Here is a 26036-nt window from a genome sequence, read left to right as displayed (position 1 = left end):
AGTTGTAATTGGACACAGTACCTTTGTTTTATTTATTTTTATGTGGTGTTGAGGATTGAACCCAGCACTTTGCACGTGCTAGGTGAGCATTCTACTGCTGAGCCATCACCCCAGCCCAGAAGAAATATCATTTAAAAAGAAGAAAGGAAGAATTGAGAAGGGATTTAGTTAATGAGTTTTATGTGGTGCTGAGGATCGAACCCAGGGCCTCACTTGTACTAGGCAAATGCTCTACCGCTGAGCCACAACCCCAGCTCAGTAGTTGGTATTTCTGAATTCTCTCATGTACTACCCATCTTATGTTCCTTTTTACATCTTCCTTTGTAGAGTTTAATCATTTTAAACATTTTGTTGCTATGCTGTGAGAGTAGTGAATAGAGACTACTGTACAACATGTCTTGACATGGGATTTCAAGTCACTTTGTAAATTTAAAAATTGTATATGATGAAGAGTGTCTTTGCAAAAGATGTCCTAAATTGCCAATCAAGTACACTGTAGTCTTTGGTGAATTTAAGTCTTTGCAACTGCGTGCAGTATTATTTATTTATTTAATTATTATTTTTTTTCAAAGAGTGACATAGAAGAATATGCATAACATTTGCAACTCTATCCAGTATTTGACTCAGTGAACATGGGACCCTAGTTGAACAGGAGGAAGGCACAACTGCTGTTCGTTAAATCTGTCTCAGTTCTTATGTGCAGCAGTCTTCCTATAGTGATTGTGATTTTTGGTACTTAAAGACACTGTTTTCATACACATATGCAACTAATATTATTTTTTATCTTTTTAAAAAAATTTTTTTGTAGTTGTAGATGGACAGAATGCCTTTATTTTACTTGAGGATCAAACCCAGTGCTAGGCAAGCTTTCTACCACTGAACTACAGCCCCTGCCCTTTTTTTAATCTTTTGACTACTTTTTTTCCTCTTAAGCACCAATTTTAGAAGCTCATTCTTGTTTGTATGTTTTCATTTATGTATAACCCTGTACTTAATATGTGTGTTTAAAGATGGAATATAGTTTTGTTGTGATTGGGTATGTATATTTAAACAATTAAATTTGACCTGATGAAATCTTCCCTGTGAAAGACGCACAGAAACTGAGACTGTATGTGGGAACAACAGACCCCAGCCAGGTCTCCTTTGGAGACATATGTTCTTATTTATTAGAATTACAGACATAATTTGTTTTCTCCCTCTCAATTGCTTGATTTTACTACATACTGATGCTTGTATAGATTTACCTTCCTCTGTTCCTTGTTGTTTTTCATCTTTTTTTTTTTTTTTTAATATTTTAAAGTTGTTGATGGACCTTTATTTATTTGTTTGTGGTGCCAAGATTCGAACCCAATGCCAGGCAAGTGTGCTACCACTGAGCCACAACCCCAGCCTCTGTTTTCTATTTTTAATAGTAGTTCTATCACCCTGAGAGTAAATGATCCTGGTTAACATACTGGCCCTCATTTCAGACTGTACCCCCACGTACATGAAAAATTTGTTAGAACTGATTGGCATTTTCAGTTTTCATTCTTTGCCTTTCCAGGGAAGAAACATTTTCTTCCCTGTGTTTCACAAATTGAAACCCAATAGAATATAGTATCATGGGAACAAGAAGCGAAATATTTAAAACTGTGCGAGAAAAGCACATGTATAAGGACCACATTTTCTCGTCTACCCTTTGGTTCTGGACTCTGTAGTTATTAGAGAGACAGTTCCATATATAAAATTTGTTTCTGGTTTGGAACACGTATCCTTCAAAATAACACCATTCAGCAATGGTAGCTGGGGTTTTAATGGATAGCCTTACTGTCCTATAAGGCTGACTGCTCTACATGAAAAGCCAGGGTGAATCCCAGAGAGATTACTTTATTGCTAAATTTGTTTTAATTCTGTGGAGTAATTTCCTTGGTGAGAACTTATATTGGTAAAACCACAGATATTCTATTGGCAGAAGCCTGTTGGATAGATAATGGCAAATCCATTTTCCATTGAGAGTAAATTGTTACTGCTTCTTTGAGAGAAGAATTTAGTCTGATAAATATGACATTGTTCTCCATCCCACCCCAGTGTGCAGGAATTAACTTGTCTTTATACTCAGTCTGGGAATATAACAGTAGCATGATCATGAGGTAAATATTACACCTGCTTAGTAATGATTACATGAACATGGCATTTATGTGATTAGTAATGGATGGTAGGGGCAGAATTGTATAAAGTCTTTAGATTTCATCTCCATTAGTATGGCATGTAAATAAAGTGATTTTTCTATAGAATTTGTAGTAAAACAAAGCAAGACAGCATGGATAGTATACTCTTCTGAATATCTTGATTATAAAGAACATTTACTTATTCTGTAATGTTGCTGACAATTTTCTTCATACTCCTTTTCTTTTGATGCTATTTTACATCCATTGTCTTTTTTCTTTTGGCTGTTGTTTTTCCCTGGTTCTTCTATTTTATCCACTTCTTTTTTTTAATATTTATTTTTTTATGTGTAGGTGGACACAACACAATGCCTTTATTTTTATGTGGTGCTGAGGATGGAACCTGGGTCCCGCCCATGCTAGGCAAGCGCTCTACCGCTGAGCTACAACCCCAGCCCTATCCACTTATTTTTTGATAGTTTCTATCTAGAGATAATACGACATCTGTAGTTAAAAATCAGCAAGAGTTCTAGAGTTAAAGTAGAATACTTTGCTAGCATGCGTGAGACCCTGGGTTTGATCCCTAGTACTCACACACACACACAGTTGTAGAGTTCAGAATCTCCTTTGTTTAGATTATGGGAAGTTAAAATATGACCGTATATTTCTGGGTGATTGGTAAGTGAGGTTCTCCCCCCACCCCCATATTTTTAACAGAATAAAGTCTCATTCTCCAAGAATCTTTTTTTACATTTGTATAATATCTTTTATTTTTGTTAGGTTGAAACTCCATTGGAAGAAGCTATTAAATTCTTAACACCATTGAAGAACTTGGTGAAGAACAAGATAGAAACTCATCTTTTTGCCTTTGAAATTTACTTTAGGAAAGGTAGGCATTTACCTTGTTGTGGCCCTGATAAAACTGATCACTGTTTTTCTTAGGTATAGAGACACACTTTAGATAGCTTTACCTTTGTAGGCTTTTTTTGGACAAATGATTGTAGCATCCTTACAGAAATGCCATCCATGTGCAGGATGTTGTGGGGAATGACAATGATATAGTTACCATTACGAAGACATTAAAATCAACAATAGATAATATAGATAAACTAGGTTTAAGGTCAAATATGTGGTTCAGTGAAATAGCTGATGATTGGGTAAAATCAGCTATTGTATATAATGCTCAGAATAGTGTTTATCCCATAGTAAGCATCAAATAAATGTTACCTGTTATTAGCTATTGTTATAAATAGAAGATATTTGGGGTTGGATCTTAAAGGATGAATCGTGTTCAAAGTGAAAGATACATAGAAGGGAAGAGTACCCATTAAGAAAACACAGGAGTGTATGAATATGTTGATGTTGTCTATATAGCTTTGGAGCAAGGTAAAAGATAAGGGTCCTGGTTTTTAGACTCAGAATGCTGAGACTATATACAGTAGATAATAGGGTTTTATTGTACAGAATTGATGTAATCCAACTGCTTCATTAAAAACTCCATTGGAAGAAGCTATTAAATGCTAAGAGTCAGCCAAGTATATGATGCATGGCATTTTTGGTTGAAAGGTGACTCCAGCTAGCCATTGAGATGATATGATTATGTTAAGATTTGCATTCATATGGATATTGGACTCCTGCTGTTCACCTTGGCCTGCTACAGGACTCCTGGAGAGTTCCCATTGGTTGTGGAAGTACAGTAGGAGGGAGTTCCGGAGGAAGAACTTCCTCTGGGGGTTCTCTTCCTGGGGCATACAGAACATTGGCGGCAGTTTCAAAAAATAAAGTTTGTTCCTGCTTGAGTGGCTCGTGATTTTGTGCCTAGCCAGACTGCGGCAATTAAATATATCTCAAGGTGATGCATTTTAAAGAAGAACTTTTGTTAATGAAGACAGGAGGTTGTTATATCAGAAAAGTAAATTGTTGAAAAGCCAGGCTTGACAGGGTATGCCTTTTTATGTCCCTGCTACTTGGAAGGCTGGCACAAGAGGCTCACTTGAACCCAGAAATTGGAGGCCAGCCTGGGCAATTTATTAGACATCTAATTTTAATTTTAATTTTTTTTAATTAAGTTCTTGGGGAAAAGTTGCTACATGATAACAGATTTTTTTTTTTTTGTCCTGAGGATTGAACTCAGGGGTGTTTAACCGCTGAGTCATATCCCCAGCTCTTTTTATATTTTATTTTGAGACAGGGTCTCGCTGAGTTGTTGGGATTGCAGGCATGTGCCACTTGCCCAGGCATAATACAGTTTTGAAATAGGATATAGAAAACTTACTATTGATTGGAAGAAACAGAGAAGAAATCAAAAGATAATAGATATGGTCTCTTGATAAAAATTTTGATTTTCCAAATATATTTTTTACTATATTTTCTATTTTTCATAGTGATTATAAATTAGAAAATAAATTTAATAAATAGCAATATTCAAACTTTTAGCATTTAATACAGCTCTCCTCTTTATAAATGTTCTTAGATGTGCTGAGCACAGTGGAGTATGCATATTATTCCAGCAACTCAGGAGGCTAAGGCAGGAGGATAACAAGTTTGAGGATAGTCTCAGCAACTTAGCAAGGCCGTAAGCAACTTAATGAGACCCTATCTCTAAATTAAAAAGGGCTGGGGATGTGGTTCAGGGGTTAAGCACCTCTGAGTTCAACCCCTGGTACCAAAAAAAAAAAAAAAGCCGGGGGTTATCAGATGGAACTCCAAAATATAAAGTACAAAAGCTGCTCTGCTTAAAGTGGGGAGGGGTAATCTAAAGCCCTCACACAGTTTCTTGGCTGCGTGCTGACCTCAGAAAAGGAACCAATATTTGGAATCCACTGTAGTAGTATGAAATGTGTAATGACAGAGCAGGGCTGTGTTTTAAGCTTCCTGAGTATTGTGGGGAACGGAAAAAGAATTGTCAGAAGAACTTGGAGTTTTGTACTTTGGGAAATGGTACCAATTAAAGAAGTCTCTACAAAAAAATGATTATAAAGACGACATGAAAGTAGGCTGAGTATTCAAGTGAAGATTTCCATTTAATAGGTGGAAAGGCTACTGAAGCTTGGGAAAGATAGAAGTTGAGAATGGGCACCTCATAGGGAAAAATTAGAAATTGACTGAAAATATAACCAAGGTGATCTCTAACCTATAGAGGTGGCAGAGAAATCAGGAAAGGAAAGGAATAGTCAGGTAGAAGGGGAATCATTAATAAATTAATAGATCAAAAGAAGGACGTACATACATTTCTTTATTTTGATTAAAGAAAATTAGGAAATAGCTTCAAATTTTCTTTCTTTGTTTATATGGCATTAATTCAAATATTTCTAAATGCTGTGAAGGTTTTCTCTATTTTGTAAAACCTTTTTCTTAATATTGTATGAAAAATATGTTGCTAATTGAAGAAAAATTGTTTGCTTTAGTCAGTTCAGTTGTGATGGAGTCTAAATTCATTTTTTCAGTTTGTAAGGTCTTGGCTCCCCACAGGAGGCAATTTATCAGATGTTCAAAACATATCTTTTTCTTTTTTACAGAAAAATTTCTTTTGATGCTACAATCAGTAAAAAGGGCGTTTGCTATTGATTCTAGTCATCCCTGGCTTCATGAGTGTATGATTCGACTCTTTAGTACTGGTATGTTTTTATTTTCCATTACTAAAATGTTTGATTATAGTAGTTGATATTTTCTGTGTAAGTAATCTGTATAAGATTATCATAAATTCAGTCATTTAAAAACTTTTGTATATTAAGTTAGCTGAGGGGAAAGCAGGGCACTTTTCTTCGTAATAAAGGCATTTATTTTAGAGCTACAGATGTTATCTGATTTGGACATTGTTTTTTAGCCCAGGTATTTGAGACTCATTTTGGTTGTTAAAAAAAAAAAAAAAGTCACATAAGTTGAAGTGTTAAATTATGTTTCATTATATAAAGTACCTTACTAAATTGTTTTAAAATTGAAGGTTCTCTTTTAAATTGATTAGTTTTCTCCTTATTATCTCTTAAAGACTTCAATTTGTAAGAATTAGGTTTCCTTAGCACAATTAAGTCATAGATTGTTTTGTTACTTCAAACATGATCATCTGTGCCCTTGAAATATTTTGACAGTCAGATCAGTACGTTCATTTTAGTGTGAAATAGAACCATGGAATTTTATAAACCCAAAAGTAGGTCCCCCCCCCCTAATTATCTCTTGTTTTATACTTAAGAAATCTGGAACCCTAAAAGATTAAATAATTAATTCTAGGTAAAATAACTACTTAGTAATGAAATAGGGACTATAGCCATTTGTTCTTTCTCTGTGGTTAAGTATCTTTTATCTGAAATGCTCAGGACCATAAGGGTTTCAGTTTTTGGATTTTTTTCATTCTGAGGAATTTGCTTGTACATAAATTGAGGTATCTTGGGGACGGGGCCCAAGTCTAACATAAAATTTATTTGTATTTTATATACAACTCATTAGCCTGAAGAAAATTTTATACAGTATTTTTAGTGCAATTGTGTTTTGTGACTTGTCAGACAAGACAGATACGAAATTTTCCATTTGTGGTAATTTGTCAGTGCTCAAAACCTTTTGGATTTCGGTTTTGGTTTTTAAGTAACTAAAAAGGAGAACAGAACAATATACAGAGTTTGAAAATAATATTAAATTTGCTCTCATACCCGGCTCCATACATTTGTTTAAAAGTGATGAAATTAAACCAAGCATTTCAATCACATTTTAAAAAGATGCTGAATTTGGACTGAGGTCTAGGTCAGTGATGAACTGGATGCTTAGCTTGCGCAAGCCCTGGTTCAATCCCCAGCAACACAATGCCCCTTCCCGCACCCCCACCATCCCCAACACAAATTTTAAAAGGAGCTAAATTTATTTTGACTTCCAAGCAGAAGTAAAGCTTTATTAAAATTATATTTATATTTATGAGGGCTGGGGTTGTAGTTCAATGGTAGAGCCCTTACCTAGCACAAGTGAGTCACTGGGTTTGAGCCTCAGCATCACATAAAAACAGATAAGGTAAAGGTTAAATTTTTTATTTTCATGGTTTTAAAAAATAAAACCTTTTTAGAAATGGAATTATAAAAATGTTCTCAATTTTAAAAATTTATCAGTTATAATATTATAGATAACATGTTAGAAAATGAAAGAATTTCTGTATTTTAGGGAAAATAAAGACACTTCCTTTTTAGTCTTTTTGGGTTGCTAATAAAGAACTTTAAAGCTGGATACGATGGCATACGTGTATAATCCCAGCAACAGGGGAGGCTGAAGCAGGAGAATCATAAGTTTGAAGTCAACCTGGGCAATTTAGTGAGATTGTCTTTAAATAAAAAATGAAAAGGGCTGGGATTATAGCTCACTCAGTGGTAAAAGGTCCTTGGGTTCAATCCCCAGGACTGTTGCCCTACCCCCGCAGTCCCAACAGCAAAATTCTTAAAATCATGAATCAGAAATTAAGGTTAGAGTTAATAGGATGGAAATCCTTCTAAGCTTGAGACTTTCTTTTTAAATAATGCATTGAAAGTTACATATTTAGCCAAGTATGGTGGTGTGTGCCTGTAATCCACTGGCTGAGGCAGGAGGAATGTGAGTTCAAAGCCAGCCTCAGCAAAAGCGAGGTGCTGAGCGACTCGGTGAGACCCTGTCTTTAAATAAAATGCAAAATAGGGCTGGAGATGTTCAGTGGTTGAGTGCCCCTGAGTTCAATCCCCTGTACCCACCCCAACTCCCCCCAAAATGTTACACATTTAAATGATTTTGCTTGTAGTAGTGTAGGTTGATTGACATGACTTCTCTTTCTACAGATTATTTCAGAAAATTAAAATGCATATGGACTTAGAATTATTAATAAGTAGTTAAAATTATTGCATATCTGTGCTATGTTATTGCTCTAGGTGTGCAGCTGAAGTCACTGTTACAAAGAGACTTTACAAAGTAATCCTTATTTTGAATATAGGCAGTGATTATTTGTAGTGACAGAGATGTGCTATCTCTTAAAAGACCTTTAAGAATTTGGGTAGTCTGTTTATCATTCCCTTTGTTAAGAAGAAGAGTGAATATTTGTGAAATTATAGTATATAAGATAGTAGGGGCATTTTTATTATGCCCCAAGATATCTTTAAGTAATATACTTAGTACTTTGATTTAGAGGTAACTTTTCAGGAATACATTTTTCGTGTTAAGTATTGGCTATAATTCCTTTACAAAGATAACTGTACACATGAGCACAGTTTTCTGGGGAGTATGGAAGAAAAAAACCAGAGTACATAACTATTTTATTAGTTGTAAAATTTTCTTGAAGTGAATGTATATTTTATCAAATATTTATTTATATTTCTATTTATGGTACTGGGGATCAAACCCAGGAGTGCTTTACAACTGAGTTACCTTCTTAGCTCTTTTTATTTTGAGTTAGGATCTGGATAAATTACCAAGGGTCTTACCAAGTTGCTCAGGGTGGCCTTAAACTTGGGATCCTTCTGCCTCAACCTCTTGAAACTGGGATCACAGGCATGTGCCCCACCTCCAGGTTACTATTGTAAAGTTAAGCAACTTTAATTACATTTTTGACCAGTACTAAGTAAAAGACAGAAGTTTATATATTAATATTCAGTTTGTCTAGTTTTTTTTTTTTTAAACAGGTTTATATTCTCTTAAATACTTTAAAAATTAGTACTATTTGGCTATCTGGCTCCACAATGAACTTTATATCTCTTTTCTTTCTCATTTGTACCGCCTCATTTTTTATCTGCCAAGATTACTTTTCTTCTGTATTTGTGTATCATCTCAAATGTCCTTTGATCTTTTATCATTTTATTTAATTCTGTTTAATATTCTCATTTATTTTGCTGTATCAGTGGTAATCATTTAGTAGATTGTCCTACAAGCTAGTAACCCATGGTTTGAAAATATGAGCATTTTTTCAACCCAAACTTTTTTTGGCGGGGGGCGGCTATTAGGGATTTGAACTCACAGGCACTTGACCACTAAGCCACATCCCCAGCCCTATTTTATATTTTATTTAGAGACAGGGTCTCATTGAATTGTTTAGCGCCTCACTTTTGCTGAGGGTGGCTTTGAACTCGGCATCCTTTGCCTCAGCCTCTGAGCCCTGGGATTACAGATATGTGTACCATTGCACCCAGCTCAAACTTTTAATAATGACAGCTGGCCTGGTAACTTAAGGCAACTCCTTTTGCTTAGATTTGCCTTTTAGTGGAACTTATAATCATTGATGATTACTTAATTAATTCTGTCTGCTGATAAACTAATAGCTTGAACCAAACACTGTTTTAGTTTTAAGATATAATAGGATCCAAATCAGAGACCCCTTAGAAGAAATTTTGTTGTTTCACCCCCAGCCAACCTCTCCTCAGTTATTGTTCTTTGATTCATGTGACTTATTTACTCCTTTTTTTTGGAACAGAGATTGAACTCGTGGTCACTCAACCACAGAGCCACATCCCCTATTTTGTATTTTATTTAGAAACAGGGTTTCATTGAGTTGCTTAGCATCTCGCTATTGCTAAGGCTTACTTTGAACTCTGAATTCTCCTGTCTCAGCCTCCAGAGCCACTGGGATTACAGGACTGCGCCACTGCACCTGGTTTGCCCACTAGTCTTTAGCAGCAATAGGTCCTCTAATAAACCTGTCCCATGTGACATTGCTCCTTTCTTTTTTTCTTTTTAATATTTTTTTTAGTCGTAGATGGACACCGTATCTTTATTTATTTTTATGTGGCAATGAGGATGGAACCCAGTGCTTCAGAAGTGTAAGACAGGAGCTCTGCCACTGAGCTACAGCCCTAGCCTAGATATTGCTCCTTTCTTAGAATTCCATGGGCCAGCCAGAAATGGTGATGCAAGCCTGTGGTCCTAGCAACTAGGGAGGTTGAAGCAGAAGATTCCAACTTTGAGGCCAGCCTGAGCAACTTGGTGAGGCCCTGACTTAACAGTTAAACAAAAGCAAAGGGCTGAGGATATAGCTCAGTGGTAGGGAACTCCTAAGTTGAGTCCATAGTACCAAGGGGAAAAGAAAGAAAGGAATTTCGTAAGGCATTTCTTATAGTGGTGGTGGTGGTGGGCGGGGGAGGTTGTTGCTATCTTCCTGGAAGTTACACTTAAAATCTATATGATTTTTTAAAAATGAATTTTTGTGGGGCTGGGGTTGTAGCTCAGTGGTAGAACACTTGCCTAGCATATGTGAGGCACTGGGTTCGATCCTCAGCACCACATAAAGATAAATAAATAAAGGTATTGTGTCCATCTACAACTAAAAAAAAATTTTTTTAAAAAGTGAATTTTTGTAAAATTGTAAATGAAGTATGGTTTCATAAGCAACTATTAGTAAGAATGGAAGTTTATGTGTATATGATTTGTTACATGTGTATTTATAGGTTGTTTTTACTTTTGTAGGATTCTTTTCTTTAGCAGTTTTGGTTTTTCTGGGGATATTAGTCTGAGGGAAATAAACTAATATAGGTAACAAAAATTATAAAGCGCCCCTCCCCTTTATATTTATGTAGTTTCCAAAAACATTTTAGGTATACCACCAAGGTCCCTGGAAATAATTTGTGTTTTATACAAGATCTGTAATTTTTGAGGTAATGTTCATTTTAATTGGCCCTAACCTATTTTGACAACTTTTCTTTCTATGGAAAGCATTGTTTGCTTCCTACAAATGCATGCTTAACCCTAAGGGATGTGTTAAGTCATTATGACATGTTATTTAGTATGTGGATTTTTCTGTTTTCTGTCTTACCAGAAATTTTCCTGTTTACTCTTTAATACTTTGTTTAGGGTGAGGAGTCTGTGTCCTTGTGCAGTAGTCTGAAGAATTTCCCTTCTTTCTACCCCCAAGTAAGCCCAGTTGCTATTTATGAGCAGTTTGAGCTCTATTTGTAGTATAGTCTAAACCTGTTATTTCCTTGCTGTTCTAATAAATTCAGAACCTTTAAAAAACAAACAAATAAACAAAAACAACTTGTTTCTTCCTTAAGAAACAAGTATTGATAAATTGCCAAAACAAATTTGAAAGTACAGTGGCATTGAAGATTAAACTAAACTTTTTAGTAGCTCATTTATTTGAGCCATCCAATTCTATAGTACAATAGAAAAAGGTGCTGTTAACCAACAAAGGGCATATGAATGAATTATTCAATTAATAATTTTGTGTAGAATAGTTAACTTAGATGTTTACCCCCTCAGAGTTTAGCGTTAGAACTTTTAGGGTCATGATCCATTAGTGGAACAATGAGATCGGTTATCAGTGGAACATGACTAGCATTTGAAAACCTCAAATAGGACATTACAGAAAATGCCAGCATGTATTACACATACTATGGATATGGAATGTATATTTGTCCCAGTACAGATAAATAATTGCAAGTCAAAATTTGGAAGCCACCACATTAGTTCTTAGCCATAATGAAAATCTACTTATTCTTTTCAGACTGTGATAAAAATAGTAATTACAATTTATTACACACCAATTAGCATTTTTATACATAGCTTTTTCTTCCTGCAGTTTTTCTAGGTTAGCTGTTTCCCCATTTTATATATCAGTAAATAGATTCAGGGAGGTTATGACTTATTCAAGCCTAGATCCATACCCAGGTCTGTCTAGCTATAAAGCTCCAGACTGTACCAAAATAACAATGAAACAAAGCATAACTTGGATTTAGTCTAGAGAGATTGGGGTCTACTTTTTCACTTCCAAAGTCCAATGAGAATATGATGACTCCAGTGTATTTATTATAGGAAAATGCTTTGGTGGTTCTTAAAGAGCTTTTTATAAATAGCTCAGTTCATATAGTTCCTTGAGATAAAGGTTACTGAAGTCAACCATGTTTTTATTTTTGTTTTAATTGATAAATTTACGTGGATATGGAAGGAAAGAGTAAGAAAATAATACTACATATCATTTAAATTTTTGTAGGTAAGCTCTTTAGATGTTGAATTATCCGTAGGTGTTGGTATTTGTGTATAATGGCTGTTTCATTGATCTCATCAAGTAGATAATTTAAGTACTAAAAACTTTATCAAAGTATCTAAATGCTAAGAGAGTTTACTTTTATTCAACAGTGTGTGAAAGTAAAGATTTACCTGATACAGTTAGAACAGTATTAAAACAAGAAATGAATCGTCTTTTTGGAGCAACGAATCCAAAGAATTTTAATGAAACTTTTCTGAAAAGGAATTCTGATTCATTGCCTCACAGATTATCAGGTAATCACCTTACTTTGTCTTTTTTCAGCTTTCTAAAACAACTTCAGTATTTTAATGGAACAATGATAAGTTAAGCTTAGAAGAGGGAATATGCATTTTTTTTTAAAAAAAAGAGAACATGTTTTATTTTTATCAGACCTAATAGTAATGTTTACAGAATTCCATATAGAAAAATGTTAGAGGCATGCACAGGTGTTAGTCCTGTTGAAGAGATGTAGATGTGAGGAGGAGGTGAGATCTGGCTGTATCTATAAGGGGGTGTGGGGTGTAAGAGTTAGCTGGGTATTAAGAAGAGAGATTTGTGTAGTCAGCTTTTTCTTGTTTTGACAAAATACCTAACAAGAACAAATTAGGAGAAAAAGTTTATATTGGGTTCATGATTTCAGAGGTCTCAGTCCATGGTCAGCTGGCTCCATTGCCCTGGGCCTGAGCTGAGGCAGAACATCATGGTGAAGGGAAGTTGTCACCTCACAACAGAACATGTGTGGTCTGAGCCAGGAATAAAATATAATCTCCAAGATCATGCCCCCAGTGACCTGCTATTTTCAGCCACACTCCACCAGTCTGCAGTTAACACCCAGTAGTCCATTGAAATTATTACTTCATCAGATGGATTAATCCACCTATGAGGTCTCACAGCTCTCATAATCTAATCATTCACATCTGAACATTTCTGCATTGGGGATCATGCTTTCAAAACATGAGATTTTTGCAGGGGATATTCCCAGATTCAAACTAACATCCTGCTCCAGGGCCCCAAAAGTTCATGTCCATTTCACATTGCAAAATATATTCAATTCATCTTTAGGAATTCCCATAGTCTTAACAGTTTCAGCATTGCCCAGAAGTCCAAGTCCAATGTTTCCTCTGAGACTCAAGGTAAACTCTTGTCTGTGGGCCCCTGTAAGATAGAAAGCAAAGTTACATGCATCTGATATATAGTGGCACAAAGTAAACATTTCTGTTCCTAATGAAAGGCATAGAGGTGTAGAAAGAAGGGATAGGGCAAAGCAAGACTGAAACACAGATGTCCTGTAGCTCCATATCTGGTATCTGGGACACATGGTGGTGACATATGATCTCCAGAAGGTTTGGACAGTCCCATCCCTGTAGCCTGGTTCATTGTAGCACATATGGCCTCTCTCTTGGCCTGTGCTCACTTTCTTCAACTTTCCTCAGCAGACATCCCAGCCTTCTTGGTCTCTTTTAATCCCAGGGATCCTTACCTCAGCTTTGGCTTTTTTTTCTAAGCCTCACACATCACTCTGTTAGGATGCCTACAGGGATTCTGCCTCTGCTACACTGGCCTGAGCCCCCAGGCCTTCCTTTGAATCTGAGTGGGAAGCCTCTATGACCCTTTGTAGCAGCATCCTGTCTTCCTGCAGAACCAGCAGCATGTGGATGATGTCAAGGTCTACTACCTGCTCAGGCAATATCTGGGCCTCCTTGGGCCACTGCTGCTGAATGAAGCCTTTGGGTGCGTGGGTGGCTGAACATGGTGAATTGAATCCTGGGGAAACCACTTTTCAGGAAGCCTGGGTGTAACATATTCCAAACAAGCTTTCACTTATACACACTTGAGTCTTGTCAATTCCTGACATGCCCTCAAGACATCTTTCCTGTTAGTCTGTGCTAAGTACCTAGCTTCTCTTTAGTGGTGGTATTCTCTTCAGCAATCACATTTTCCTTGGTACCAGTTTCACATCTTTCCTAGCCAAACTGCAAGACTTTCAAATCTTTTGTGCTTTGTGCTCCCAATTCTCACAGTGAAGATGGCTAAAAGCTTCAGCAGTATCTATGCCACTGCCTGCATGCTATGCTGCTTTGAAATTTCCTCCACCAAATTTAACAATTATTGCATCTGAAACCTCAAGAGCATGTCTATTCTGGTCTTTAAAGCTCACTCCAAAATTGCCCGTTAAGCTGTGCTTACAGCATTCTATGGCTTCCCTCACCTGCATCACCAAACTTTCAAATTGTTCCTACAAAGCAGTTTCATAGACTGATGGGTTAGTCACAACAATGACCCTACTTCTTTGTACCAATTTCTGTGTTAATGTCAGCTTTTCATTTATGTGACCCAAATATGTGACAACAACTTAGAGGGGCTAGGGTTTTAGCTCAGTGGTAGAGCACTTGCTGAGCATGTGTGAGGCACTGGGTTCAATTCTCAGCACCACATATAAATAAATAAATAAATAAATAAATAAATAAATAAATAAATAAATAAATAAATAAAGGTCCATCAACACTAAAAAAAAATTTTTTTTTAAAAAGCCAAAACAACCCAATAACTTAGAAGAGGAAAAGTTTATTTTAGCTCATGGTTGCGGAGGTGAGGCAGAATATCGTGGTGGAAGGGATAGCTCAGGAACAAAACTCTCCTTATGACAGCCCCTGGGAGGAGGCCTGTTACATTTTAATTCTATAAAAACAGGCAACTTAAATTTGCTTGTTTTTATAGAATTAAACTTAAATCAAGATCAGTTGTTTCTCCTAGTTCACCATTGGCATTACAAACAAACAAATATAATTGAATATAAACATGTACATAACAATGGAGGTGGAGCTTGCTTTCTTCTCATTCTTCCCTCATTGTGCTCTTCAGATTCTCTCCATGTGACCCTCATCCCATTTCTCATGCTTATGTAGGTATCAAATTTAGCAATGATAAACCTGAAATCATCTCATAGTTCACAAAATCTAAGGGTAAAAGGTCTGTGTCCAAGAACCAAGGTCGGGACTTTATGGGACTTTGTGGATAGTGCTTTAGTGTGGTATGCTTTTTAAATTCCTGGCTAAGAAGCCTAGCAGCTATTATTGCCTTTGTGGAAACCTGAATTCAGCTTTTGTCTCACACCATGGAGATTTGGTAGCCTCTCTTCACCTCCCTCTCCCACTTGTATTTTATGAAGTATTCCCTTCACCACCAAATCCTTATATTTATTTTAGAAAGAAAACTTTCCATGGTTTCACCACATAAAGGCAAGTATGATTAGAATATTTGTATTTCTTTATCTCCTTGTGCACATTTCCAAATACATAGTGTTTTATTGCTAATGTATTATAATCTCTTCTCCTACTCTGGACTGTTATACTGTTTCTCAGGATTTTTGTTTTTTTTTAAATTACAGTGTCTTCCCATTTTTAATATGTAATAATACATTATGTGCACCTATATCCTGCATTTTATATTTGATTGAGTAGAGGATAAGATAATGGTTTTACCTTAAAATAAATTTCCTTTTTTCCTCTCGTTTAGCTGCCAAAATGGTATATTATTTAGATCCTTCTAGTCAGAAACGAGCTATAGAATTGGCAACAACCCTTGATGAATCCCTCACTAACAGAAATCTCCAGGTAAAGAGTTTTGAAATAATTTGTAAGAAAACCTAACTACCTTTTCTCTAGTCACCAAGAGAAATAATTGTTTTCTTTATTTATGTATAATATTCTCTAAACCATTATGAATTTGTATCAGAAACAGCTTATCTTAAATTTATTTAGGAGAGAGTGTGTGTGTGCGTGCGTGAGCACATGCACGCACCAGGGTATCTGACATTTCATAATGAGTTTTACATCTATAAGATGGAATAACTATTTTAGAGATATGTTTTTGTAAAGTTATAGAGAGATTCTATAGTTATTTGGGGGTTTCAACTAATTCGCCTTCTCTGAGTTAGCAGTGGTCTCAGTGAAGATTATTACCTACTTATGATTTATTTACCAGGAACTAAGTTAAAAAACTTAAATAGAACAAAATATATATTATGAGGATATGGCAAAATGTTACTTCCAGTTTAAATTAAAAACAAAGGACAGCTGCCTCATGTTACAATCAGCCTGATAGACAATTTTATTGATGATAGTTTCATGTTCATTTAATAACAAATAAAAAGGAATAATTAAACTTTTTGGTTGCAAATTAATGCATCATTTAGATTAGAACCTGGATTTAAGAACCTGGTAGCTTGGCAAAGTTTATAGGGTACTATGTTATCTAGAAACTAAATAGTGTTTTCCAGCCCCCCCCCCCACCCCCTTTTGGGTACTGGGAATTGAACCCAGAAGTGCTCTACCACTGAGCTATATCTGCAGCCCTTTTTATTTTTTTATTTTCAGACAGGGTCTCACTAGCTTGCTCTGACTAGGCTCAAACTTGTTATCCTTCTGCCTCAGCCTCCCAAGTCGCTGAGATTACAGGTGTGCACCACTGTGCCTGGCCTAAGTAGTGTTTTCTTTTTTTAAGAGAGAGAATTTTTTAATATTTACTTTTTAGTTTTTGGCAGACCCAACATCTTTGTTTGTATGTGGTGCTGAGGATCGAACCCCGGCCACACACATGCCAGGAAAGCACGCTACCACTTGAGCCACATCCCCAGCCCCCTAAGTAGTGTTTTCTAAGTGAAAAGATAAAGAAAGGGGCTGGGGATGTGGCTCAAGCGGTAGCGTGCTTTCCTGGCATGCGTGTGGCCTGGGTTTGATCCTCAGCACCACATACAAATAAAGATGTTGTGTCCGCTAAAAACTAAAAAATAAATATTAAAAAAATTAAAAAAAAAATAAAAGAAAGAAAACATGAGAAATGCAACTCAGCATGAATCATTTAAAAATATAAGAAACAGACTTAGGGGGTGATTGAAAGAATCATTGTTTTGTTTTCTTGGTTTTTTTTTTTTTTTTCTTGGTTTGTGCTTGGTTTGTGGATATTCCTTAAGATGCTCCTTAATTGGAATACAAAGTTGAGAAATCAGTGTTTGATTTTGCTGGGTGGCTATAAGCCTCCAAAATATTCAGAATGCTTTCATGTGTTAATTGGCATTGGCATTGTAAATTTTGACATTTATACAGAGGGCTAGGGTAGGTATGAAGTGAAGGGTCATGCACTTGCTGAGTGTTCCTTTAAATTCAGCACCTTGTATACATTGCCTCACCTTAGTCCTGACCTTGTTCATTTATTTGTCTCTATTTATGCTCTTTGTATAAACCCTGCAATTTGCAAGAAATACTTTGAAGGCCTTGAAGAACATTCTAATAGAATGTGTACACAGGAGTACATTTTTTCCTTTTTAGTATGCCCCCCCCTTTTAAATAATAATTATTATTTTTTTTATTTTAGAAATCGGTTAATGTCAAAATGTCTCATGAATTCACAAAAAAAGTCCATTTTTGAACAAGTTATAACATGACCTTTCTTCTCTCTTTAGACTTGTATGGAGGTATTAGAAGCCTTGTGTGTTGGTAGCCTAGGAGACTGTAAAGAAGCTGCTGAAGCTTATAGAGCAAGTTGTCATAAGCTTTTCCCTTATGCTTTGGCTTTTATGCCTCCTGGATATGAAGAGGATATGAAGATCACAGTTAATGGAGATAGTTCTGCAGAAACCGAAGAACTGGCCAATGAAATTTGAACATCATTAAACAAGAAAATGGATGATTTTGGACCATATCTAGTGTATAATATTTTTGTCACGCACCTGCTGCATTGCTCTAACTTACACAGAATGAGAGGAGTAAATGGTCTTGCCTTCAAATAGTGTTTTACGTTTTTTATCCTGCTGAAAAAGTATATATAAAATATCTAACATTACAGGACATAGGTTCAGTTTCTTAAAAAATTAAAAGCTGCTAAAATTGAGGGATTAAAAAAAAGATACCTTATCCTATTCCTACCTACCCACCATGTTTTTAAACTAATTTATATAAAATCTGGAGGCTATTACAGCTAACAAAGCAGGTGTGTGGCAGAAATATTACTTTAAATTTGTCTTGTGAGATTTTACTATATCTCAGACAGCATAAATGCTGTTTTAGCACTGGATTCTTTCACTGAGCACAAAGAGTTGTTGGGGCTTTAGCATCTGACTGATTTTGTTACGGGGTTGAATCTGACCATAGGAAGTATGCAATGTGAATCACTATTTACGGAGAAATCTACAACAGATGCTTGATGTTGTAGAAACTGGGACATATAGATACCAAGCAGGATTATAAGAAACCTAGGAGGTGTTCAATACGCTTGTTGTGTTTCCAAAATTCACTGTACATGATCAGTTTGGTGTTCTTGTACCACAGTTTTTAACTGAAGGAACCAGTTGGAACAATCTCAATTTTAACTAAAACTTGAAGAACTAAAATAACAATGCAAACCTTTTAGCATTGTTTTGGCCAAACTTGTTAAAACTGTAATGCAAGAACCAAATGCACTGTGATGTGGCACCAACTAATTAGCAAGCATGAATTTTTCACCCAAGAGTGAAAAAAGAAAATCCACCATGGCTTGAAGTTACAGACAGAACTCCTGACTACCATTCTATGACTGATCAAGAGACTAATAGTTAAAACCTCAGCAGGCCTTGTTCACGATATGCAGAAAAAAAAAGTGCTGCAGTTTAGATACCTCTGGAATTTTTCCACAGTGTCACAGGTTTGTAATACTTGAAGCCCTACATTTCTAAGAATATATTTCTTGCTCAGTTGTTTCAGGCAAGCCCAAGACTTTGTAATTTTTAAAGGGCCCAAGATTTTTTTTTTCCAATAACAGACCAGCTTCTTTTTCCTGCAGTTACAGATGTAATTTCTTTTTTGTTGTCAAACATAAGGTACCAAATATGATGCAATAAATTGTTTTGAAAAACAGTTGTGTGAATATTTCCACTAATCTGTGTTGGGCTTCTGTGAAAATACACAGGTGGAAACAGAGGTGCAAGCCAGAGGCCATGTAGGGCACTGTCAAGCTAGTGCAGTGGGCGCTTTTAGAATGGGCTGATGCTGGTGTCAGGGAAGTTCCGTAATGAAGTGTAATGTGCCCCAACATTAAGGCTTCATTGAGGGTGGGATGGTGGCAGGTACTATGAATGTAACTCATACTCTGAAAGGAAAACAAAACTACTTTGGGAAAAATGAGCCTTAAACATGTCAAACCTGTACACTGAGAACTAGCCTCAGGCTCAATATTCTCATTGCATTTGCAAGATCTGAGCAAATAAGATTAAGTAAAATGAATCAGCTGTGTATATAATTGAACTTTTTGTAGTACTTTTAGTATATAGAGTGTATACTCTAAAGGGAATTTTCAGAAATCCTAATTGTTTCATTGATTCTTTCATAGTACATGACCTGCATTCCACATCCCAGTCTAACAGTTTAGTGATAAAAAGAAAATTACAAACAGAACTCCAGTGCTTTGTTTTGTTTTATTGACTGGCCCTGTCTCAGGAACATCTTAACAGATGGCAAAAAAATAAAAACTTTTTTTTTTTTTTCAACTTCTCCTATGAGTGGCAACAGAAGTTCTTATTGTTGGGAAAGAACACTAGTGCTACCTCTGCCACTAATGAGGTGTTTGGAGGAGGCACCAGCCATATGTAGGGGGTATGTGTGTGAATTCTGTTTAAACTCTACTGTATATTGAAATGAAATTCATCTATATGTCTTGACAATGTTCAAATGATGTAGATTGTCTTAGAATGAAAAGTACTCAGAACTCTAAATGCAGATGCCACCCATGGGGATCTAAATTCCTAACATGTATATTGTATTCCAACCCGATTTTACTGGAAACTATTGAATAAATCTTTTATTTTCTTTCAGGTTTACTTGATAGTGGATACATTGTCTGGTGTCAGAGGACCTTGACTGGGTTCATTTTATGTCCAGACATCACCCCTAAAATATTGTGTACTGTACCGTCTTGCTCTAAGAAGTATCAACTAAATCATCTCATATTTGCCTCATTCATTAATTTCCAATGATACTGTGGGGGAAAAACAGGGTTAGAAAACAAGTGGAAAAAATTGCAGTGATGTTGTAATCTAAACAAGTGCCTTATGTTTATTGCTAAGAACTGGTGTTATCAACCCTTTTGATAAGAAAGGGTCCCTTGACCTGTATTAACATAGGAAAGTAAAGTTCTTTTCATTTTTCTTTATATTCAGTTACTCTTTGTCATTTCTCATTGGAAGACTAAAATCTTGACTTAGGTTAATCTACTCAGCTTTAATTAGATAGTTCTGAGTCATACATTTTCACCATTTTTTCTGTATTTATTATGCGCAACAATAAAGTATGATCTTTCATGGCATGACTAAATGTAGTGCCGATGTTAGTGAAGAGCTTTCCTGTGGGCTGTATCAGGCCCTGTTTTTCAGTGTTTGCATGTACTCTGTGGTATGTTCCTTATTAGAGCTGTGAAACAAAAACTGACTATGAAGAGGTCAGAACAGTGCGGTCCAGATTCAGGTAGGTTACAATAAATTCAGGGAAATCTCTCTTCTGTGCAGTTTCTAGGAATATTTCAGCTGCCATGTGTTCCATGTGTGGGAAAATCTAAAAAATGAAAAAGATGGGTAATATACAAGACATACTTGTGTAAGTACATACTTGTCTTTCAAAATTGCCAGCCTTGAATTCTGAAATTAGGAAAATTCAAAGAACTTTCTGGTGGAAAGTAGTGTAGTCTTCCTACTTTAGCTCATGCTGCTGCTGCCTTTTTTTTTTCTCTCTAAGGCAAGGTTTCTTTTTTTTTTTTAATGTGGTGCTGAGGATCGAACCCAGTACCTCATGCGTACTAGGCAGACACTCTACCTCTGAGCCACAACCCCAGCCCCAAGATAAGGTTTCTTAATATTCTGTTTCTTAATAACTGTTGCTGAATCTGCTACTAAGTCTAAATTAAAAACAAGATCCCATGTAATGGCTATGACTGTGTTGTAACATGGGATGCCAAAACATTAAATTTTGTTTCAATTTTGACATTCAAAAATCTCTCAACCTGTAGCAATAAAACATTTTTGGAAAATTATTTATCAAATTGCACTTTTAACTTTCAGCATGCAACCTATGAGATGGATCTTGAAATAAAATATTTGTAGTATGAGGAGGTTCTGGAGAAAGTAATGCTCTATTTTTAGCAGCACAGAAGAGTGTCTTTTATATACTGTCTAGATATACAAATTCCAGAGCAAACTGGTATTTGCATTAGGACATATCTCTTTATGATTACATTAAAAATGAGCCAAAGGAGAGGGAATAGTATAAGAAAGAAGTGGAAGTTTCCTACTGTTGGTTTATTTAGGTGCCTTTAAGTACTGTCAGTTTTGGTACTATTGCCAGAAGAAAGAAAAAACTCAGATAATATTAGAACTTATTACTAACTAGTCAACTATAGACAAGATTGGAAGTCTTCCGCGTCCTTTATAGAATTCTTTTGGCCAAAAACAAAACATAGACTTTGTTTCAAGGCTACTTATACCAAAAGTATAAGCAAACTAACAGACCATACTGTTTTAAAAATTAGGTCTTTTTCTGTAGTTTAAGTGTCTTGTGTTATTCCATACAAGTGGTATAATTCTTTTTAACTGAAAAGAATTGATTATGATGAAAATATGCTTGAAATTTTTCTGTGATATACACATTTCCACTGCTGCTAAATATTTAACTTGGCTTCAATAAGTACAAATTATTTTAGAAAAAAATCTATTTTTAGAGTATATTCTGGATCTATGGCTTGCTTTCAGTATGTTAATTAAATTTATATTCTGTGCATTAAGACAAACCTCCCTAACATTCCAAGCCCAGATTACCATAGGTAGATTGTAACTTTGAGCTTTTATAAATTTGCAGTCTGTTTACTTTGATTTTGATTTACAAGTTTGGGTCCATGGTGTGTGCTTAATGCCTCACCACAAATGGGTAAAGTGTGCTTCTAAAATTTTATTTAATAATTACCACCTCTCATCTTTCCTTATGAACTGCTTATTTGCCTTCAAATAGTCATACTGCTTAACTTTTAAAATAAAAAGATGGCCATTTAAAGAAGTAGGTAATAACATCCCTCTCTTCTACATTATTCCTTCTTAGTTCTGAACTCTGGAATACTAAATACTAATTCTTCATTCATTTAGTGAAAAAAATTAATAGAAGTATTTTTAAAAATGTATTTAGCATAGTTGTATAGTTAATATTTGTCCAGAAGTTCATTAAAAAGGACCTCTAAGAATGAGCCAACTCCTTCACTTGTGATTTTTTATGGCTTAAAAATTTTTAAGAGGCTGTTTTTTCAGACATTCCATTTAACATAGCATTTTTCCATTCACCTGCTAGGATGCTTTTTATTTGAGAAAAATGACCAATTATAATATGAAGTGAAATTATTAATACTTTGGTTCGGACTCATGTAAATCCATTTTTAATGTGTTGTATGAAATCCTAAGGATTTACACTGGGTACCTGATATAAAGATAGTGACTAGGACAGTGCATAGTAGATATTTAAATCCTTGTTAAGCTTGCTGTGAATATTATTGCTCTACAGATTGTAGAAAATAGCAATAAAGTACTGTTAACTTTCAGGTCACCTACAAAGTCTCACAAATTTTTTTATCCTTATCTGTAATCGGTGTATAGTATTTCTGTTTATCGTCCTCTTGTCCCTCTGTTGAACTTAAGGAATTTCCTCAAAATACTCTGAGCCATTATACTTTATTTATGTTAAGAATATATTTGTCACATGTAATTTTTTTCCCCTCCTATAGTTTTTCAGACAAATGGTTGTGACTGGTCTTGTAGGAAGCAGATGCCTAGAGAACCTCTAATTTTCTGTTGTCTGTTCTTTGTGGCATTGGTTGGCAGTGAATCTACTCATCCTTCATTTCTTTAGCAACCAGCCACCCAGGTAACATCATGCCCATTGAAATTAAGTTATGTGAGGATCATCACTGTTTTTCTTCTTTCAAATAACAGGGCACTAGTAACACCATCTATGTAGAATACATTTTTAATAGCCTGGTATCTCTGCTTTTAATCATTACAAAGAAAGAGACCCAAGATACGAATCCACTATTTCTATCTGAACACTTAGAGCCAGTCAATACCTGCGATTCATGGCTGATTTCAATTTGGGTTAGGTGGTTGAATCCTTTAAGTCATAAACTTGACACTTATAATTAAGAGTCCTAAGGGAACTATGATGCTCAGGCCCACAAGCAAAGATTCTGATATATATGATCTGGAGTCACTGTTGGTGATTGGCCTGCCTTCCTTTTTCTCTCTTTCCTTTTCTTCTGACCTTTTCTGTCCCCAGGGATCCAAAATTGAGAACTACCGAAATATTTTACACTATTGGATTGCCCCTCCCAAGGGATCAAAGGGTAAATAACTGTGGAAGTGCAAAGATATTAAAGTTTGACTTGCTTTACATTAAGCGGCAGAATGTAGGTTTTAATTTTGTTAAGAGCTTTTGTAGTTTCAAAGTCCATGCTTTTCATGCTGTTACTATTGTACCAGAGACAATAGTAGAGAAAAAAATCACCTCTCAAGTTTTATTAGATGTATGGTAATGACTCCATTCAAACAACTTTTTAATTATAATTGCCATAGATAGGACCTTGAGTTTTTAAGTGAATGAATACCAGAGCAAAACAGAATCAGGAGGTAAATATTAAATAAGAACAGGTAGATAGATATATTATTCTATATATCCATATTCCATAACCCCGAATCAAGTGCCCATTTGTTCCCCTATAGGGATTATAGGACTGCATTTTCCATAAATGAATGAATCACTATTATAAATCTTGTGAAAGGAACCATGATTCTAGGATAGGTGGAACTCAGGATGAGAGTGTTTGCCTGGTAGTGTAGAGACTGCATGTAGCCTGGCATTGTGGCACTGAGACAGGAGGATTGCAAGTTTAAGGCCAGCCTAACAATTTAGTGAGACCCTATTTCAAAATTTAAAAAACAAGATCTGTGTATATAGCTCAGTGGTGGAGTTGAATCAGCGGTACTTGGAGTGGGGGGAGATGATGTGAAAGAAGCTAGGTTTATCTTTGTAAATGTAGGACAGTTGTTGAATTTGAAGACCGTGCACATTTGAAATGGTGCTGCTAGCAATGGATAAGAAGCAGAACAGGAGGCACCAGGATTAATCTAGAGACATTGTAGTTGGGCTAATAAATAATCCATTCTCTGAACTCTTTACTATTTGCCAGGCAGACATTTGGCATTTAGCTTTAATTTAATTCTTGGAAAACACCACAGGAGTTAGGTGGTATTGCCATTAAAAGGAAATGTAAGGGCCAAAGAAATACAGTAACTTACCACTTATCACAGTTTATAAATGATAACATCTGGAGTTAAGCCCAGGTGTATATTAGCTGCAAAGTGTTTGCTTCTGAAAACTAGAAAATATAGAATGCCCCAGAAAGAAAGTAGTTAGGACAACAACTGCAAATATGAAAAGCAAGAAAATGGGAGTTGTTTAAAAAGGTAGGACTGCATAAGCTAACTCCTCAGATGAGGTTAACAGATGAAGAAGGAAATGAGTTGACATTGATGTCAAGAGTTTTGGCTTAATGCTTTGCCTCGAAACAAAGTGGGAAGAAGAAACTAAGGGGGAATCTAAAATTGTCTAAAATGAATCTCTCGATCCATTTTAGACAATTTTAGATGCTTTGGGGACATCTAAATGAAGATGCTTATATCATCAGCTAAGGCTCAGCATAGATTGAAAATGAAGAGGTACGTGAGTTGAAGAATGAGTTGTGTGTGGTATGGGCTGGACAATACTGCTCCAAAAAAAAAAAAAAAGTACGAATCATAGTCAAAAAACTAGGCAAAAGCCAGGTGCAGTAACCCACACCTGTAATTCCAGCAGCTTGGGGAGCCCAAGACAAGGATCACAAGTTCAAAGCCTCAGCAACTTAACAAGACCCTGTCTCAAAATTTAAGAAGGGCTGGGAATGTGGCTCATTGATTAATTACCCCTGGGCTCAATCCTTTGTACCACAAAAAAAAAAAAAAAAAAGGAAAAGAAAATAATGGTGTTGAGGAAAAGTGTTTCAATGATGGGCATCAATAGGGTCAATATCAAAATACCATGTAATTCACACCTATAAAGTTGGTAAAGCTTTTAAAGTCAATATCAAATTGTTGGTGAAGATGTTGTAAAACAATGTAGGGAATTCTCAAGCGCTGCCTTAAAATATAAATTGATACAAATTAAATATAAAATTATATCTGAAGGAATTCAGCAAAATACATTTAAAAGAATGAAACATGCATATCCTATGAACCAGCAATATCACTTGGATATATGCCCTAAAAACATCCTCGCATATTTTCCAGAGAGCCATGTGCAAGAATATTTAATGTAGTATTGTTTATAGTGAAATTTGAAAAAAAAAGTTAACATTTTAAAAAAGGATAAATTATGCTATATTCATATGTTCTGCTGTTAAAATGACTAAGTTAGCATTAAGTGAATCAAAGATGACCTTCCAGTGGGGTATGGTGGTGCACACCTGTGATTTCAGCAGCTCCGGAGACTGAGGCAGGAGGATTGTGAGTGCAAAACCAGCCTCAGCAAAAACAAGGCACTAAGCAAGTCAGAACTATCTTTAAATAAAATACAAAATAGGGCTGGAGATGTGGCTCGGTGGTTCAATCCAAGTTCAATCCCCAATACCGCCACCCCCCCACACACACACCAAATGATGACCTTTCAAAACAATGGTGATCTCCAAAGGAACAATTGACATCATATATTCTACAGATATATATTCATATAAAGTAAAAATAGGCTTGGGAATCATAAACACAAAATTTAAGACATTAGTTCTCTTAGAGGAGAGAGGGAGATATGGGTGGCTTTACCTATATAATCTACCTAGGCTTTGTGCGGGACTTT

At 35.7% G+C, this 26036-nt stretch overlaps 1 protein-coding gene across 3 annotated transcripts in view; it reads left to right on the top strand.

Annotated features, from left to right (window-relative positions):
• Naa15 (N-alpha-acetyltransferase 15, NatA auxiliary subunit) overlaps positions 1-20430 on the top strand; it is a 104468-nt gene extending 84038 nt beyond the window's left edge. For all 3 annotated transcript variants that reach the window (XM_046459524.2, XM_046459525.2, XM_058584058.1), the window contains 5 exons: positions 2925-3033; positions 5663-5761; positions 12207-12350; positions 15613-15710; positions 17558-20430. In XM_046459524.2, the coding sequence (XP_046315480.1) occupies positions 2925-3033; positions 5663-5761; positions 12207-12350; positions 15613-15710; positions 17558-17758 (651 nt within the window). In that variant the 3' untranslated portion in view covers positions 17759-20430. The remainder of the gene's footprint in view (positions 1-2924; positions 3034-5662; positions 5762-12206; positions 12351-15612; positions 15711-17557) is intronic.
• Positions 20431-26036: the final 5606 nt, after the last annotated feature.

Source organism: Marmota monax, unplaced genomic scaffold (genome assembly GCF_021218885.2).
Source record: "Marmota monax isolate L192 unplaced genomic scaffold, Marmota_monax_Labrador192_F-V1.1 WCK01_AAM20220418_F8-fsc00039, whole genome shotgun sequence".
Lineage (NCBI taxonomy): Eukaryota > Metazoa > Chordata > Mammalia > Rodentia > Sciuridae > Marmota > Marmota monax.
The sequence above is the reverse complement of the archived record's forward strand: the minus strand, read 5'-3'. Positions and strand labels throughout refer to the sequence as shown.